Raw genomic sequence first — 16,797 nt, 5'->3', positions numbered from 1 at the left:
CAGTCACACTGTGTCAGAGATGCTGTGATTGGGCAGAGACTCACCTGTAAAGAGTACATTTTTTAATATGTTCAAAAATAATGAATCAAATGTGAGACACATGATAAAAAAATCATTTCAAATGAAAGCTGCAGCAGTGATCGGGCCCTCGTACCTCGGTGCACACTCGAAGCGTTCCAGAAGATTCCTGCAGTCATTTAGACGTCTGATCCCTGGATGATGATTGGCTGTTGTACCAACAAGGTATTTATTAGATCCTGTGCCCACTATACGGCATTGGAGAACACCCACTAATTATATGTCATGCTGCTGTTTCTAATGTATGGAAGCCTACATGAAATTTTCATGCACATCAGATGAGTTTTACTGCCTACAGCTGATTTCCTCTGGGCACTAGATGGCGCTGTGACATTAAACATGTGTTCAGGGGCGGAGTCTTATGACTCGTGAGGAGTTTGAGCCAGATTACACAATGTATGAGTGAATCATAACAAATCAACTTTTGATGGCAAATGATCCAAATTTTGCAAGACGCCATGGACACGCCTGGCCGAGGTCTGTCCCAACTGATCCTGTAAAATTCCTCAGAGTTTGGAAATTTACTCCTGGAAATGGCAAAAAGGTCCCAAAATCACCCATTGAACTCCAAATGTTGGGCTTCTAGTCAAGTTTAGGTCTCCAAGAGGATTTTTGTGTTTCTTGGTATGTTACATACGTGTACTAAATTTCATACAGTGTTTAACAAATTTATTAGATCACCTGTTATAAAAATACTAATATTTTATAGTATATCTGTCAAATGCTTGTTTCAAACTGAAGTGATCTTTATAGCTGCATTTGAGACAGCACACTGAACTTCTTTGAGAAGTCAGAAATTAATGAACCACAACATTCAAAAGCTCATTTTTCTGTTCAGGAACAAAAAAACCTATAATTTGGCATCTTAATCAATAATAATAATAATAATAATAATATGCTTTATTATTTTTCTTCTTTTCTGTAAAAGTGTCAATTTGAAAATGTATCAACAATAATTGTATTTTAGCATTAAAAAGATCATTTGGATTAAAGAGCTTACACATATTGATGGATGTACCATTACAGAAACATAACAATGATTTTGCTCATCAAGAATACTGTTAATTTAGGGCAGCTGTGGCATGAGCCTTACATTAGATGCTGCTCTAATTAACATGTTCAGCACTGTAGGTGATAACAGAGAGGTGGCTCTTCTTTTGTAGGGGGCGCTATGGAGCCATTTTGTATTGCCCATTTGTAAGAGCCACAGAATCAGGAAATGTTCAACAGACCTGATTCATGTGCAGAATTCAATGAGCTGTTGAGCATGTTTGGAGCTCACCCTCCAAAAGGTGCTTAATTAGCTGCAATAATAATAAGCAGAGCTCGGACCTTCACACTGTGCGTATTCAGGCCCCCAAAATGCCACAAAGGACACACAGTGTGAACAGGTAAGTTAAAAACCGCAGATATATATAATTGTTCAGATCCAGCAGTGAATGTAGTTCCATTGATCTCACTTCAAGGATTGAATGTAGGACCAAGAACGTTGGTAGGATCAGTTTCAAAGCCGTTTACTTCTCAAATTAAATTTAGAAAACATCGTTATTGGGATAGAATATGTGGGCTTTTGTGTGCTCAGCACAAATTTGGGCCTCCAGCAACATTTTTGGTGATATCCAAATGATGCTTGGAAATAAAGATGAAAATGGTGCCTTCCATGAGCTCCCAGAGCCTAAATCAGCAACACTGAGCCACGTGATGGCATCCATACATACAGACTCTAATTTTGGCTGCTTCAGCTGCTGGACAGGACAGCTTTGAAAAACCAACAGTGTTGTGAAGGAGTGCTGTGCCTGTGTGTGTCTGCCTGTCTGCATCAAGCTGTGTCAGCTGGAGGAGGCCCGACAGCACGGCTGCTACTGATGCTGTTAGAAACGAGCTTCTAATCGATGCTCGTTTTTAGGATTAATTAGTATCTGAGGATTGACTTTTTTCATACATTGACTTTATTAGGGCCCGAGCACGAACTGTGCGAAGGCCCTATTGTAATTGCTTCGTTTATTAGGGCCCGAGCACGAACTGTGCGAAGGCCCTATTGTAATTGCTTCGTTTATTATTATTATTTTTTTTTTTATTATTATTATTCAGGCAAATGAATTGGCTTTTTGGGGGCTTTATCATATTCAAAAACTCATGAAACTTTGCACATGCGTCACACCTGGTGAAAATTTAAGTATTTTAATGGGCTCGGGCAAGGGCGCGCCCAAATGGCTCGCTAGCGCCCCCTAAACTGGAGCCCCACCGCTGTGTTTCACGTACATGAATGAAACTTCATACACATGTATATCATGTCCAGGCGCACAAAAAATCCTCTTGGAGCCATGCCCTAAACCCAACAGGAAGTCCGCCATTTTGAATTAATTATGCAAATTTGGCGATTTGCAGCCCTCACACTTTTTCTAATAACTCAGAGGTTTTAGACGTTATCATCTTCATATTTGGTTTGTCTAACCTGCACCCCCAGGGGAATCTAAATCTCGAAAATGGTGAGTTTTTGCCAAGGGGGAGGGGTCCTTATGCCCCTTTGAACTTTGATCATTCGCCATGAAATTTTGATTGCCTCTCATTCATACCTACATGATCCAATGTGCATCAAACTTCTCCAGTAGGATGAGGGTGCCCCCCTGAACACATACATATGACAATATTTAATATCAGTCGCAGCGCCACCTAGTGGGAACAGGAAATGTCATATTTTACACTTGGAGGTCCAGCTCCAAGGTGGTTTAGCAGAACCATCTCAAATTTCACCTGGAAAGCCTTAAGAAGTTGGACTTACTGTGTTTTCAAAACTGTGAGTTTTTGACAAAAGGGCGTGACCCTTATGGGACGGCAAAGTTCGATGATTCGCCATGAACACAAAAATGGCTGTAACTCAAAGCCAACTTGCCCAATCTGGCTCAAACTTCAGTGGTGTGATAAGCATGCTGCCCTGAACACACTCATATGCATAAAGTCCATAAACGTTAGAGCGCCGCCTAGTGGCAGCTCGGAATATCTTAAAATAGCAAGTTTTTTGAGTAGCCCCGGAGCTACGTTTTATCTACATGTATGAAAATGTACATGCTCGTGTACCATACTAAGACGTACAAAAAAGTCTCTTGGACCCATACCCCAAACCCTACAGGAAGTCGGCCATCTTCAATTGAAGGTGTCAATTTTTGCGATTTCCACGCCTGCTATTTGAACGAACTTGTCCTAGGGCATTTCACCCAGTGACACCAAATTGGCTCCAGATCATCTACACAAGTAGCCCATCAAAAGTTATTCAGGGTTTTGTAGAATATTGAACGGTGTTGCCATGGCAACCCTCTGAATTTGGACTTTTTTCAATTTCAAATTCACAGAGATTCTAAACATCAGCCCCTGGGCTGTGCTTTCTCTATGTACCTGAAAATGTGCCTGCTGATGTAAAATGCTAACATCTACAAAAAAGTCTCTTGGACCCATAGCCGAAACACAACAGGAAGTCAGCCACGTTCACTTTAAAGTGTCATTTTTGCAGCATTTTTCGCCTTTTCCAGGCCTTTTTGCCTCAACTCCTCCTAGAGCATTTGACCCAGTGAGACCAAAATGGCTCCAGATCATCCACACAAGTAGCCCATCAAAAGATATTCATGATTTTGTAGAATATTGAACGGTGTTGCCGTAGCAACCCTCTGAATTTGGACTTTTTTTCCATTTCAGGCCCAGATAGGTTCTAAACATCAGCCCCAGGGCAGTGCTTGGTCTGTGTACCTGAAATCGTGCATGCTGAAGTAACATCCTAAGACGTACAAAAAAGTCTCTTGGACCGATAGCCGAAATCCAACAGGAAGCCTGACATGTTCTAATTAAGGTTTCATTTTTGCAGCATTTCTCACATTTTTCAGGCCTGCTATTTGAATCATCTTCTACTACAGCTTTTCATCCAGTCACACCAAAATGGCTCCAGATCATCTACACAAGTAGCCCATCAAAAGATATTCATGGTTTTGTAGAATATTGAACGCTGTTGCCGTAGCAACCCTCTAAATGTGGGATTTTACTCATATACCACAGTGCACCAAATTGTTACATCTCTGACATACATTGTCCGATGTGCCTCAAACTTCACAGGCTTAATGGGAGGGTAAGGGAGACTGGACACACCCCTCTATCAGCTTTGTTTCACACTCATAACGCCACCTAGTGGCAACAGGAAATCAGTAGGACACTGATACTCATCATCCTATGGTCATTACAGTTTCATTGATGGCTGCAGGCATTACATAGAGCATTGTGACATATTAATTAGTGGGCACTCACCGACGCCACCTAGTGGGAGCGGGAGACGATCGACGCGAAGTACGGCTAGCCTGCTGAGCCGTCAGCAGCCGGGTGAGCCAGCTACTCTCTCGTCTGCGAGAACCTCCGAGCGCGGTTCGGCTGGAGCGTGCCACGGGTCGACGCGCGGCTTGGCTGGAGCGCGCCAGGGGTCGACGCGCGCCGGGTGCGAGGGCCCGCTCATCGCCGCTTGCGGCTTTAATTAGGGCCCGAGCACGAACTGTGCGAAGGCCCTATTGTAATTGCTTCGTTTATTATTATTATTTTTATTATTATTATTATTATTATTATTTTTATTTTTATTTTTATTATTATTCAGGCAAATGAATTGGCTTTTTGGGGGCTTTATCATATTCAAAAACTCATGAAACTTTGCACATGCGTCACACCTGGTGAAAATTTAAGTATTTTAATGGGCTCGGGCAAGGGCGCGCCCAAATGGCTCGCTAGCGCCCCCTAAACTGGAGCCCCACCGCTGTGTTTCACGTACATGAATGAAACTTCATACACATGTATATCATGTCCAGGCGCACAAAAAATCCTCTTGGAGCCATGCCCTAAACCCAACAGGAAGTCCGCCATTTTGAATTAATTATGCAAATTTGGCGATTTGCAGCCCTCACACTTTTTCTAATAACTCAGAGGTTTTAGACGTTATCATCTTCATATTCGGTTTGTCTAACCTACACCCCCAGGGGAATCTAAATCTCGAAAATGGTGAGTTTTTGCCAAGGGGGAGGGGTCCTTATGCCCCTTTGAACTTTGATCATTCGCCATGAAATTTTGATTGCCTCTCATTCATACCTACATGATCCAATGTGCATCAAACTTCTCCAGTAGGATGAGGGTGCCCCCCTGAACACATACATATGACAATATTTAATATCAGTCGCAGCGCCACCTAGTGGGAACAGGAAATGTCATATTTTACACTTGGAGGTCCAGCTCCAAGGTGGTTTAGCAGAACCATCTCAAATTTCACCTGGAAAGCCTTAAGAACTTGGACTTACTGTGTTTTCAAAACTGTGAGTTTTTGACAAAAGGGCGTGACCCTTATGGGACGGCAAAGTTCGATGATTCGCCATGAACACAAAAATGGCTGTAACTCAAACCCAACTTGCCCAATCTGGCTCAAACTTCAGTGGTGTGATAAGCCCCCTGTCCTGAACACACTCATATGCAAAAAGTCCATAAACGGTAGAGCGCCGCCTAGTGGCAGCTCGGAATATCTTAAAATAGCAAGTTTTTTGAGTAGCCCCGGAGCTACGTTTTATCTACATGTATGAAAATGTACAGGCTCATGTAACATCCTAAGACGTACAAAAAAGTCTCTTGGACCCATACCCCAAACCCTACAGGAAGTCGGCCATCTTCAATTGAAGGTGTCAATTTTTGCCATTTCCACGCCTGCTATTTGAACGAACTTGTCCTAGGGCATTTGACCCAGTGAGACCAAATTTGCTCCACATCATCTACACAAGTAGCCCATCAAATATTGTGGAAATCTTTACAAAATATTAAATGGCCTTATCACACCAGGCCATTGAAGTTGGCCTTCGTTTTTCTCCCTCACCACCAAAATTGTTTGTGCACTTGTTCGCACATGCTTTGTCTGATCAGGCTGAAAATGTAATCACTCATGTACACACCCAGGCTGAATCCATAACTACAGATTCAAGACTGTAGGCGCAATAGCGCCCCCTACAGAAGCAAATGAAAATTTGTATGACGTCCACATAATTAGTTTTGCTCTGAAATGCATGAAACTATCTTTCACCATTCCTTACGAAATCCTCATCAATTTGATAAGCCTCCTGCCCTGAACACATTGATATGCATAAAGTCCATAAATGTTACAGCGCCACCTACTGGCAGCTTGAAATATCATAAAATAGCATGTTTTTTAGCTAGTCCCAGAGCTACATTATATCTACAGCTCTGAAATTCTGCACACTCATGTAACATCCTAAGACGTACAAAAAAGTCTCTTGGAGCCATACTGGAAACCCTACAGGAAGTCCAGCATCTTCAATTGAAAGTGTCAATTTTTGTCAATTTTTGCCATTTTCAGGCCTGCTATTTGAATGAACTCCTCCTAGGGCATTTCAGCCAGTGAGACCAAATTGGCTCCAGATCATCTAGACAAACAGCCCATCAAATATTGTGGAAATCTTGACAAAATATTAAACGGTGTTGTCACACCAGGCCATTGAAGTTGGCTTTCATTTTTCTCAATGGCGACCAAAATTGTTTGGGCACGTGTTCGTACATGCTTTGCCCGATCTGCCTGAAAATGTAATCACTCATGTACACAGCCACTCTGAACCCATAACTATGGATTCAAGGCTATACGTAGCTGCAAGAGCGCCCCCTACAGAAGCAAATGAAATTTTGTATAGCATCCACAAACTTAGTTTCTCGGAAATGTATGAAAATGTGTTTCAACATTCTTGACATCATCCTGATCAAAACAGTCTATCAGACCCATGCCCTATTTTGCATGCTGGAGCCGTGACCCCACCCCCAAATATTCCATTGCGTCTATGCCGAGAGCAAAAGATATCTTTTCCTATAAAAGAATTCAACTTTCTACAGACCTTCTGTACACCATCACGATCACAAGACCTCCGAGTGCGGCACGGGTCGACGAGCGCCACGGGTCGACGCGCAGGGAGTGCGAGGGCCCGATATCACCGCTTGCGGTTTTAATTATTATTATTATTATTCAGGCAAATGAATTGGCTTTTTGGGGGCTTTATCATATTCAAAAACTCATGAAACTTTGCACATGCGTCACACCTGGTGAAAATTTAAGTATTTTAATGGGCTCGGGCAAGGGCGCGCCCAAATGGCTCGCTAGCGCCCCCTAAACTGGAGCCCCACCGCTGTGTTTCACGTACATGAATGAAACTTCATACACATGTATATCATGTCCAGGCGCACAAAAAATCCTCTGGGAGCCATGCCCTAAACCCAACAGGAAGTCCGCCATTTTGAATTAATTATGCAAATTTGGCGATTTGCAGCCCTCACACTTTTTCTAATAACTCAGAGGTTTTAGACGTTATCATCTTCATATTTGGTTTGTCTAACCTACACCCCCAGGGGAATCTAAATCTCGAAAATGGTGAGTTTTTGCCAAGGGGGAGGGGTCCTTATGCCCCTTTGAACTTTGATCATTCGCCATGAAATTTTGATTGCCTCTCATTCATACCTACATGATCCAATGTGCATCAAACTTCTCCAGTAGGATGAGGGTGCCCCCCTGAACACATACATATGACAATATTTAATATCAGTCGCAGCGCCACCTAGTGGGAACAGGAAATGCCATATTTTACACTTGGAGGTCCAGCTCCAAGGTGGTTTAGCAGAACCATCTCAAATTTCACCTGGAAAGCCTTAATAAGTTGGACTTACTGTGTTTTCAAAACTGTGACTTTTTGACAAAAGGGCGTGACCCTTATGGGACGGCAAAGTTCGATGATTCGCCATGAACACAAAAATGGCTGTAACTCAAAGCCAACTTGCCCAATCTGGCTCAAACTTCAGTGGTGTGATAAGCACGCTGCCCTGAACACATTCATATGCATAAAGTCCATAAACGTTAGAGCGCCGCCTAGTGGCAGCTCGGAATATCTTAAAATAGCATGTTTTTTGAGTAGCCCCGGAGCTACGTTTTATCTACATGTATGAAAATGTACAGGCTCATGTAGCATACTAAGACGTACAAAAAAGTCTCTTGGACCCATACCCCAAACCCTACAGGAAGTCGGCCATCTTCAATTGAAGGTGTCAATTTTTGCGATTTCCACGCCTGCTATTTGAACGAACTTGTCCTAGGGCATTTCACCCACTGACACCAAATTGGCTCCAAATCATCTACGCAAGTAGCCCATCAAAAGTTATTCATGGTTTTGTAGAATATTGAACGGTGTTGCCATGGCAACCCTCTGAATTTGGACTTTTTTCAATTTCAAATTCACAGAGATTCTAAACATCAGCCCCTGGGCTGTGCTTTCTCTATGTACCTGAAAATGTGCCTGCTGATGTAAAATGCTAAGATCTACAAAAAACTCTCTTGGACCGATAGCCGAAACCCAACAGGAAGTCAGCCACGTTCACTTTAAAGTGTCATTTTTGCAGCATTTTTCGCCTTTTTCAGGCCTTTTTGCCTCAACTCCTCCTACGGCATTTGACCCAGTGAGACCAAAATGGCTCCAGATCATCCACACAAGTAGCCCATCAAAAGATATTCATGGTTTTGTAGAATATTGAACGGTGTTGCCGTAGCAACCCTCTGAATTTGGACTTTTTTTCCATTTCAGGCCCAGATAGGTTCTAAACATCAGCCCCAGGGCAGTGCTTGGTCTGTGTACCTGAAATCGTGCATGCTGAAGTAACATCCTAAGACGTACAAAAAAGTCTCTTGGACCGATAGCCGAAATCCAACAGGAAGCCTGACATGTTCTAATTAAGGTGTAATTTTTGCAGCATTTTTCACATTTTTCAGGCCTGCTATTTGAATCATCTTCTACTACAGCTTTTCATCCAGTCACACCAAAATGGCTCCAGATCATCTACACAAGTAGCCCATCAAAAGATATTCATGGTTTTGTAGAATATTGAACGGTGTTGCCGTAGCAACCCTCTAAATGTGGGATTTTACTCATATACCACAGTGCACCAAATTGTTACCTCTCTGACATACATTGTCCGACCTGCCTCAAACTTCACAGGCTTAATGGGAGGGTAAGGGAGACTGGACACACCCCTCTATCAGCTTTGTTTCACACTCATAACGCCACCTAGTGGCAACAGGAAATCAGTAGGACACTGATACTCATCATCCTATGGTCATTACAGTTTCATTGATGGCTGCAGGCATTACATAGAGCATTGTGACATATTAATTAGTGGGCACTCACCGACGCCACCTAGTGGAAGCGGGAGACGATCGACGCGAAGTACGGCTAGCCTGCTGAGCTGTCAGCAGCCGGGTGAGCCAGCTACTCTCTCGTCTGCGAGAACCTCCGAGCGCGGTTCGGCTGGAGCGTGCCACGGGTCGACGCGCGGCTTGGCTGGAGCGCGCCGGGGGTCGACGCGCGCCGGGTGCGAGGGCCCGCTCATCGCCGCTTGCGGCTTTAATTATTATTTTTTTTTTTTTTTTTTTATTATTCAGGCAAATGAATTGGCTTTTTGGGGGCTTTATCATATTCAAAAACTCATGAAACTTTGCACATGCGTCACACCTGCTGAAAATTTAAGTATTTTAATGGGCTCGGGCAAGGGCGCGCCCAAATGGCTCGCTAGCGCCCCCTAAACTGGAGCCCCACCGCTGTGTTTCACGTACATGAATGAAACTTCATACACATGTATATCATGTCCAGGCGCACAAAAAATCCTCTGGGAGCCATGCCCTAAACCCAACAGGAAGTCCGCCATTTTGAATTAATTATGCAAATTTGGCGATTTGCAGCCCTCACACTTTTTCTAATAACTCAGAGGTTTTAGACGTTATCATCTTCATATTTGGTTTGTCTAACCTACACCCCCAGGGGAATCTAAATCTCGAAAATGGTGAGTTTTTGCCAAGGGGGAGGGGTCCTTATGCCCCTTTGAACTTTGATCATTCGCCATGAAATTTTGATTGCCTCTCATTCATACCTACATGATCCAATGTGCATCAACCTTCTCCAGTAGGATGAGGGTGCCCCCCTGAACACATACATATGACAATATTTAATATCAGTCGCAGCGCCACCTAGTGGGAACAGGAAATGCCATATTTTACACTTGGAGGTCCAGCTCCAAGGTGGTTTAGCAGAACCATCTCAAATTTCACCTGGAAAGCCTTAATAAGTTGGACTTACTGTGTTTTCAAAACTGTGAGTTTTTGACAAAAGGGCGTGACCCTTATGGGACGGCAAAGTTCGATGATTCGCCATGAACACAAAAATGGCTGTAACTCAAAGCCAACTTGCCCAATCTGGCTCAAACTTCAGTGGTGTGATAAGCACGCTGCCCTGAACACATTCATATGCATAAAGTCCATAAACGTTAGAGCGCCGCCTAGTGGCAGCTCGGAATATCTTAAAATAGCATGTTTTTTGAGTAGCCCCGGAGCTACGTTTTATCTACATGTATGAAAATGTACAGGCTCATGTAGCATACTAAGACGTACAAAAAAGTCTCTTGGACCCATACCCCAAACCCTACAGGAAGTCGGCCATCTTCAATTGAAGGTGTCAATTTTTGCGATTTCCACGCCTGCTATTTGAACGACCTTGTCCTAGGGCATTTCACCCACTGACACCAAATTGGCTCCAAATCATCTACGCAAGTAGCCCATCAAAAGTTATTCATGGTTTTGTAGAATATTGAACGGTGTTGCCATGGCAACCCTCTGAATTTGGACTTTTTTCAATTTCAAATTCACAGAGATTCTAAACATCAGCCCCTGGGCTGTGCTTTCTCTATGTACCTGAAAATGTGCCTGCTGATGTAAAATGCTAAGATCTACAAAAAACTCTCTTGGACCGATAGCCGAAACCCAACAGGAAGTCAGCCACGTTCACTTTAAAGTGTCATTTTTGCAGCATTTTTCGCCTTTTTCAGGCCTTTTTGCCTCAAGTCCTCCTACGGCATTTGACCCAGTGAGACCAAAATGGCTCCAGATCATCCACACAAGTAGCCCATCAAAAGATATTCATGGTTTTGTAGAATATTGAATGGTGTTGCCGTAGCAACCCTCTGAATTTGGACTTTTTTTCCATTTCAGGCCCAGATAGGTTCTAAACATCAGCCCCAGGGCAGTGCTTGGTCTGTGTACCTGAAATCGTGCATGCTGAAGTAACATCCTAAGACGTACAAAAAAGTCTCTTGGACCGATAGCCGAAATCCAACAGGAAGCCTGACATGTTCTAATTAAGGTGTAATTTTTGCAGCATTTTTCACATTTTTCAGGCCTGCTATTTGAATCATCTTCTACTACAGCTTTTCATCCAGTCACACCAAAATGGCTCCAGATCATCTACACAAGTAGCCCATCAAAAGATATTCATGGTTTTGTAGAATATTGAACGGTGTTGCCGTAGCAACCCTCTAAATGTGGGATTTTACTCATATACCACAGTGCACCAAATTGTTACATCTCTGACATACATTGTCCGATCTGCCTCAAACTTCACAGGCTTAATGGGAGGGTAAGGGAGACTGGACACACCCCTCTATCAGCTTTGTTTCACACTCATAACGCCACCTAGTGGTAACAGGAAATCAGTAGGACACTGATACTCATCATCCTATGGTCATTACAGTTTCATTGATGGCTGCAGGCATTACATAGAGCATTGTGACATATTAATTAGTGGGCACTCACCGACGCCACCTAGTGGAAGCGGGAGACGATCGACGCGAAGTACGGCTAGCCTGCTGAGCCGTCAGCAGCCGGGTGAGCCAGCTACTCTCTCGGCTGCGAGAACCTCCGAGCGCGGTTCGGCTGGAGCGTGCCACGGGTCGACGCGCGGCTTGGCTGGAGCGCGCCAGGGGTCGACGCGCGCCGGGTGCGAGGGCCCGCTCATCGCCGCTTGCGGCTTTAATTTTGATTGTGTTTGTTTCACTCTGCAAAGCACTCTGAGCTGTTTCACAAATATGCCACACAAATGAAGCGCTCTGGCTTTGCCTGATTTTGACTTTGTCTCAGTCAGTGATGAAAACATCAGTCGACTGTTAGAAGCTTTTTGCCAACAGCAAAGATACAAAATCTAATTTGATCTAATGAGAAACATCTGCCAATGTAGTCGAGACGCAATGTGGGGAAAAAGGTTTGTGAGCAGAGCTGCATTTGAAACCAGACCATCAATAATATTGATCTGACCTGTCAGTGTTCACTAATGAAAGGAATGGAAGCAATAATGGAAGCAGTTAGCTCTGATAGCAATGAATAACTACAGTACTGTCATTGCTTTAAGGCAGCACCAAAGGATATTAGAGATCCTGAAGATCCTGCATACCCAACACTAGTTCTCACTATGTGTTTCTACACAGTAAAATGGGCAGTGTTAATGCAACACTAAAAGAGTCAATTTTAACACTGAGCCAGTGAACATATGGTCCCGCCCTGTACAGTGTTAAAATTACACTGAGCTCAGTGTTACATTTTCAGAGTTGATTTTACTCTGATTAGAGTTAAATTTAGCTATAGAGTAAAATTTAATCAGCACTCACATTGTTAATATACTTTTACTCTATGACATAAATAACACTCACAGTGTTATTTAAATATGACACTGCTACTTTAAGTGTTATTCTAAATCAACTCCTACAATTTTTTCTTAACAAGTGTAAGATCTATTTAACTGTTAATTAAATTTAACTCTAAACAGTGTTAATGTGTAACCAATTCAGTCAGTGTCAAAAAAATTTACACAATTATATACTGTTTTTATAAACCTATTGTTAATATTTCTTACGACATACAGCCAAAGATATTTGTAGCACAAAAAGAACCCATCTTCCTTGTCTTATTAATTTATTAAGTTCAGTACAAAAATAAAATGCACTTAAAGGCTTCTCTGCATTTTCAGTTTGATTAGAAAGAAAAACTTTTCTAAGACAATGTGAATTTACTGGAACATCTTTATCCATTTATCTAAGAAATACATATTTTTTGAAGAACTTGACATTAGTGCCATTTTTAACAAACGACAAATATCAATTGGTCAGTGACAAAGTTAAAAGCACCCATTTTCTTAAGGTCACATAAAATTTTACACAAAAGCTTTTCAAATTAGATCTTTAGATTACCAGTGACCAATTAGGAATATGTTGTTGCCGATGAAATTCTGTAGCCCCAGTTGAAAGTAATTTTGTGTTTGACATGGAGAGAGAGAGTGTTCACTACAAAGTTCTGAAGCAATTTCAGCACCTTCCTTTAACTCTCCAAGTTCCAAGACGTACATGTTGTGGAGCATTTGATTATAAACAGTTCCAAATACGAAGTGAAAAATTTCATCAAAAGCTCCAAGGGAGCTGGTTGACTTGCATGGTACGACCTGCTTGTCCAGAACAATGAAGAACTCATGAATGGTGCTCCTCTTTGTCCCAACAGCAAGTGGGTAGGGCTGCGTAGTGGAGTTCATGGCATCAGCATGTTCCTGGACACTTGTTCCACTCTAAGTATGAAAAAAAGGAAAAATAAGTGGGATTTAAAATTTCTGTCAAAAACTGCCAGAAGCTTTCCCTGTCAAAGTTCAAATCAACACCTAACCAACACTCTCTGCCCCCAAATAGAAGAATACATAGCAATAAAAGGAATGAAATAGGTTCCATATAATTTTAAAACAGAATCCATTTCATATATGAAAAGAATCATAGCAAAAGAGGAGAAAGGGAACAGGTAATAGTTGTTGCAAAAATTAACATACATTACAAACCTTCTGGAAGACCACATGGTGCTCCTCATCCTGGGATGGAGAAACCTTCCCACGTCTTTTGTAACCCTGACAGGAAGGAGGAATCAGGTGGAACAGGAGAATGATGGAAGCAAGATCACTGTCCCAGCCTGTGAGAACAGAAATAACACAGAACATGAAAATAAAGAAAAAAAATTAGAAGGCTATTCCTTTAAAGCCGAAACATAAAGAAATCCAATAGAAAATTCAATTAAATAAAAAATTCTTTACAATTCCTCCAGCTACTATTAATACTTAGGTTTAAGTCCTACAGAATAAAACTACCAGAGGTAAGGGTCTCATCCAGTTCCTCCTCACTTGAAGCTCCTTCAGCACAGTAGATCACTTCTTCAAGGTCGGTTGAGGTAGGGAGAGTCTTGCTCTGCTGGATCACTTTATGCTTGAAAACAGTCGGCCACCTAAAGTAAAAGGCATTCTATTAATTGAGCACAGAAAATAAGACAAGAAGTACAACACTCATCAAAAATAATAAAAAACACATTGAAAATAATCACTGCAAACCATACACTACCATGTTGAAAAATTATGTAAAATAAAAACAAATGTATTCCAATATAAAACGAATGTTTGCAGTTTATGGGGGAAAAAAAACGTTGGCACTAACCTCTCCAAAAACCTGGTAGCTACATCTTCTCCAAATTCCAGAATGAAGTCTTGATCAATCTAAACATATGGAAAAAGAGCTTATTGCAATATAACACAAAGCCAATTCATCTCCAGGCCTTTATTTCAGGGGCAGGTTTGTTTAAAGAGGTTATTAATTTAAAAAACAAAGATCTTACTGGATTGTGTGATCAACTCATGATCAGAAACTAACTTCTTTGATTTAATTTTTTTGACCAAACCTACTTAGGTAAAGCATCAAAAGTAAAGTGTGGAGTTTGCCCAAAATGAGATGTATAGCTATTTTAGAAGGTTTTCATTTTAGAGAACAAGTCAATTCACTTATGAACACACAATTGTACATCAACAGGCTATTTGTGTAAAATGCTGAATTACCAAGCCTCTGACATCTCTGAAGCGAGGAAATTCAGTCAAGACGCTGGATGATCTGTTTTCGTCCAGGACCATCTTGCGACGGTAATCAAACATCATCTTCATTTTGTTCCTGATGGCGGCCTCATCAGAAGAGTATTTCATGAAGGAATTAGCTTCCTTATATGGCTCTTCTCTTAGGGTCACCTCAGGGTTAAATGAAGCATCTCCTCTGGCTGTTGGTCCACACCCAGTCAGCTGACATGATGATCTTCTCCCCTCTGATAAGGTGCTCTTCCTCTGGATGGTTTTAAGCCTCCATGCTAAGTAGCCACTTTAACCATAATAGAAATCTTCCTTTAAAATAGGTTAACAGGCTATTTTATTAGAAAGGCAGCATTTGGGTCAAAAGATAAAGAATTTAAAACAACTTGGATATTGGATTTAATACTTACATATCCATTTTTGGAATAAGGATCACGCAGGTTTGGGAACTTTTCAATCATGCCTTGAGCATACATCTCTCTCACATGTTGTGGTGGTGCTGTCCTAAAGGAGCAAATTAAATTAGGGCTGCAACTTTAGTAATTAAGTATTCTATCGATAATTCCATTGATTACTGAAGTAATTGGATAAGAATTACAGTTCATCTGCATATTTTAACTTCCGTACAGCAGTTTTTCCCTGTGTGAAACAAACAGGGTGGATGAAGCAGCTACAAAGTTGTCTTTTCTTCACTTGCTGATCAGGTGGTTGATGGAGGACTTCCAGCTGCTTCCCAGTAAACGTTTAATAGTGGGTGGTTCGGGGGGGGGGGGGGGGGGGGGGGGGGGGGGGGGGCTTCTTTTGGATGCTAGAAAAACGTCTCCTTTTGCTCCACCTGAGCTCACGTCTCAGTAAGGGCTCCGCCTCTTTAGGTGTGTATGAAGCAAGCAGCAATAATAGCAGCGATCTAGCCGGTGTGGAGTCCGCGGGGTGTGCTCCTGTCTGCTAAATGCTGTGACAGCAGAATTCTGAAAGTAAACCGATTTTCTCAGCCCAGTGCAAGGGCGTCTCAGCGCCTGGCGATCAACGACTAAAACACTGTTTTGACTCAAGAATTACTTTAAACAAACCACAAACGTAGTTGATCATTTGATATTCATCTGAGGACGATTTCATGTTCGTTGATAGTAACAAGCATAACTTTAATAGAATACCATTAAAAAGTAGAAATAGCTGAGATTTAATTAACACCGACGATACATTTCATGCTGTTTCAGAGGAACCGCAGCTCCCGCAGAAGGAGTTTCCCCCGAGGCAAATTGAAAACATAACCCGGGGGAGCTCGAGGCAGGTGTCTGAAGTCAATTCCCAAAATCAGCCCTGAAGTATATTTTATAGGTTCCTATCAACGTTTGGAAGCGTAGTGACCCGTTAATGCAATTTTATGTCTAAAATGCCATCTTTATTTAATGCTAAATATAGGATAACATTTTGAAGGTTTAAGCTAGCTAACAACTCCTCAAACATCTGTCACGTGAAAAGCATATTTTTTTCTGTCTGAAGAACCATGTTATTTTAATATGCTGCTTTGAGTGTAACGACAGTGAAAATTCAGGAAAAAAATGAAAAATTGAGGAAACTTACCGAGACTTTTCCAGCAAGGCGGAGAAGTTGAAAATGGCGCCGATAAAATTCTCTTCGGTCTGGCACAAAGTGCAAGGGGGCGGAGCTTTTCAGAGTACTTTTTTACACTCAGTTTGGAGAATTTTCATTAACACTGCATTATAGTGTTTTAGTAACTCTAACCGAGTGCATTTCCTTTAACACTTGACAAGTTACACTGTAAAGAGTTATTTTTAAAAAACCTGTTTTAACTCTGAATATTTACACCAACACTGCAGAACATAAGGAGGCATTTTACACCCACTGGTGTTGAACTGACTCTTATAGAGTTTACATGTTCTGACACTGCTTA

The 16,797-nt window shown here is 41.9% G+C and overlaps 1 protein-coding gene across 1 annotated transcript; it reads right to left on the bottom strand.

Annotated features, from left to right (window-relative positions):
* Positions 1-3: 3 nt before the first annotated feature.
* Positions 4-14,938, bottom strand: LOC115775840 (uncharacterized). The gene is made up of 6 exons (XM_030723364.1): positions 14,862-14,938; positions 14,467-14,525; positions 14,127-14,260; positions 13,824-13,951; positions 13,316-13,562; positions 4-44 (listed from the first exon to the last, which is right to left on the bottom strand). The coding sequence occupies exons 1-6, from the start codon at positions 14,931-14,933 to the stop codon at positions 4-6; spliced, it is 681 nt and encodes a 226-aa protein (XP_030579224.1). The 5' UTR covers positions 14,934-14,938.
* Between the last annotated feature and the right edge of the window lie 1,859 nt (positions 14,939-16,797).

The sequence above is a fragment of the Archocentrus centrarchus genome, unplaced genomic scaffold (assembly GCF_007364275.1).
Source record: "Archocentrus centrarchus isolate MPI-CPG fArcCen1 unplaced genomic scaffold, fArcCen1 scaffold_24_ctg1_1, whole genome shotgun sequence".
Taxonomy (NCBI): domain Eukaryota; kingdom Metazoa; phylum Chordata; class Actinopteri; order Cichliformes; family Cichlidae; genus Archocentrus; species Archocentrus centrarchus.
Note: the sequence above shows the minus strand (reverse complement) of the source record. Positions and strands in the feature narration are given on the sequence as shown.

Excerpts from the sequence above, each read along its gene's own strand:
- LOC115775840 (XM_030723364.1), bottom strand. The coding sequence starts at position 14,933 with ATGGTCCTGGACGAAAACAGATCATCCAGCGTCTTGACTGAATTTCCT. Across the intron at positions 13,952-14,126 it reads GGATGAGACCCTTACCTCTG|GCTGGGACAGTGATCTTGCT; the intron begins GTAGTTTTATTC and ends CTGTTCTCACAG. Across the intron at positions 13,563-13,823 it reads ACCATGTGGTCTTCCAGAAG|AGTGGAACAAGTGTCCAGGA; the intron begins GTTTGTAATGTA and ends TTTCATACTTAG.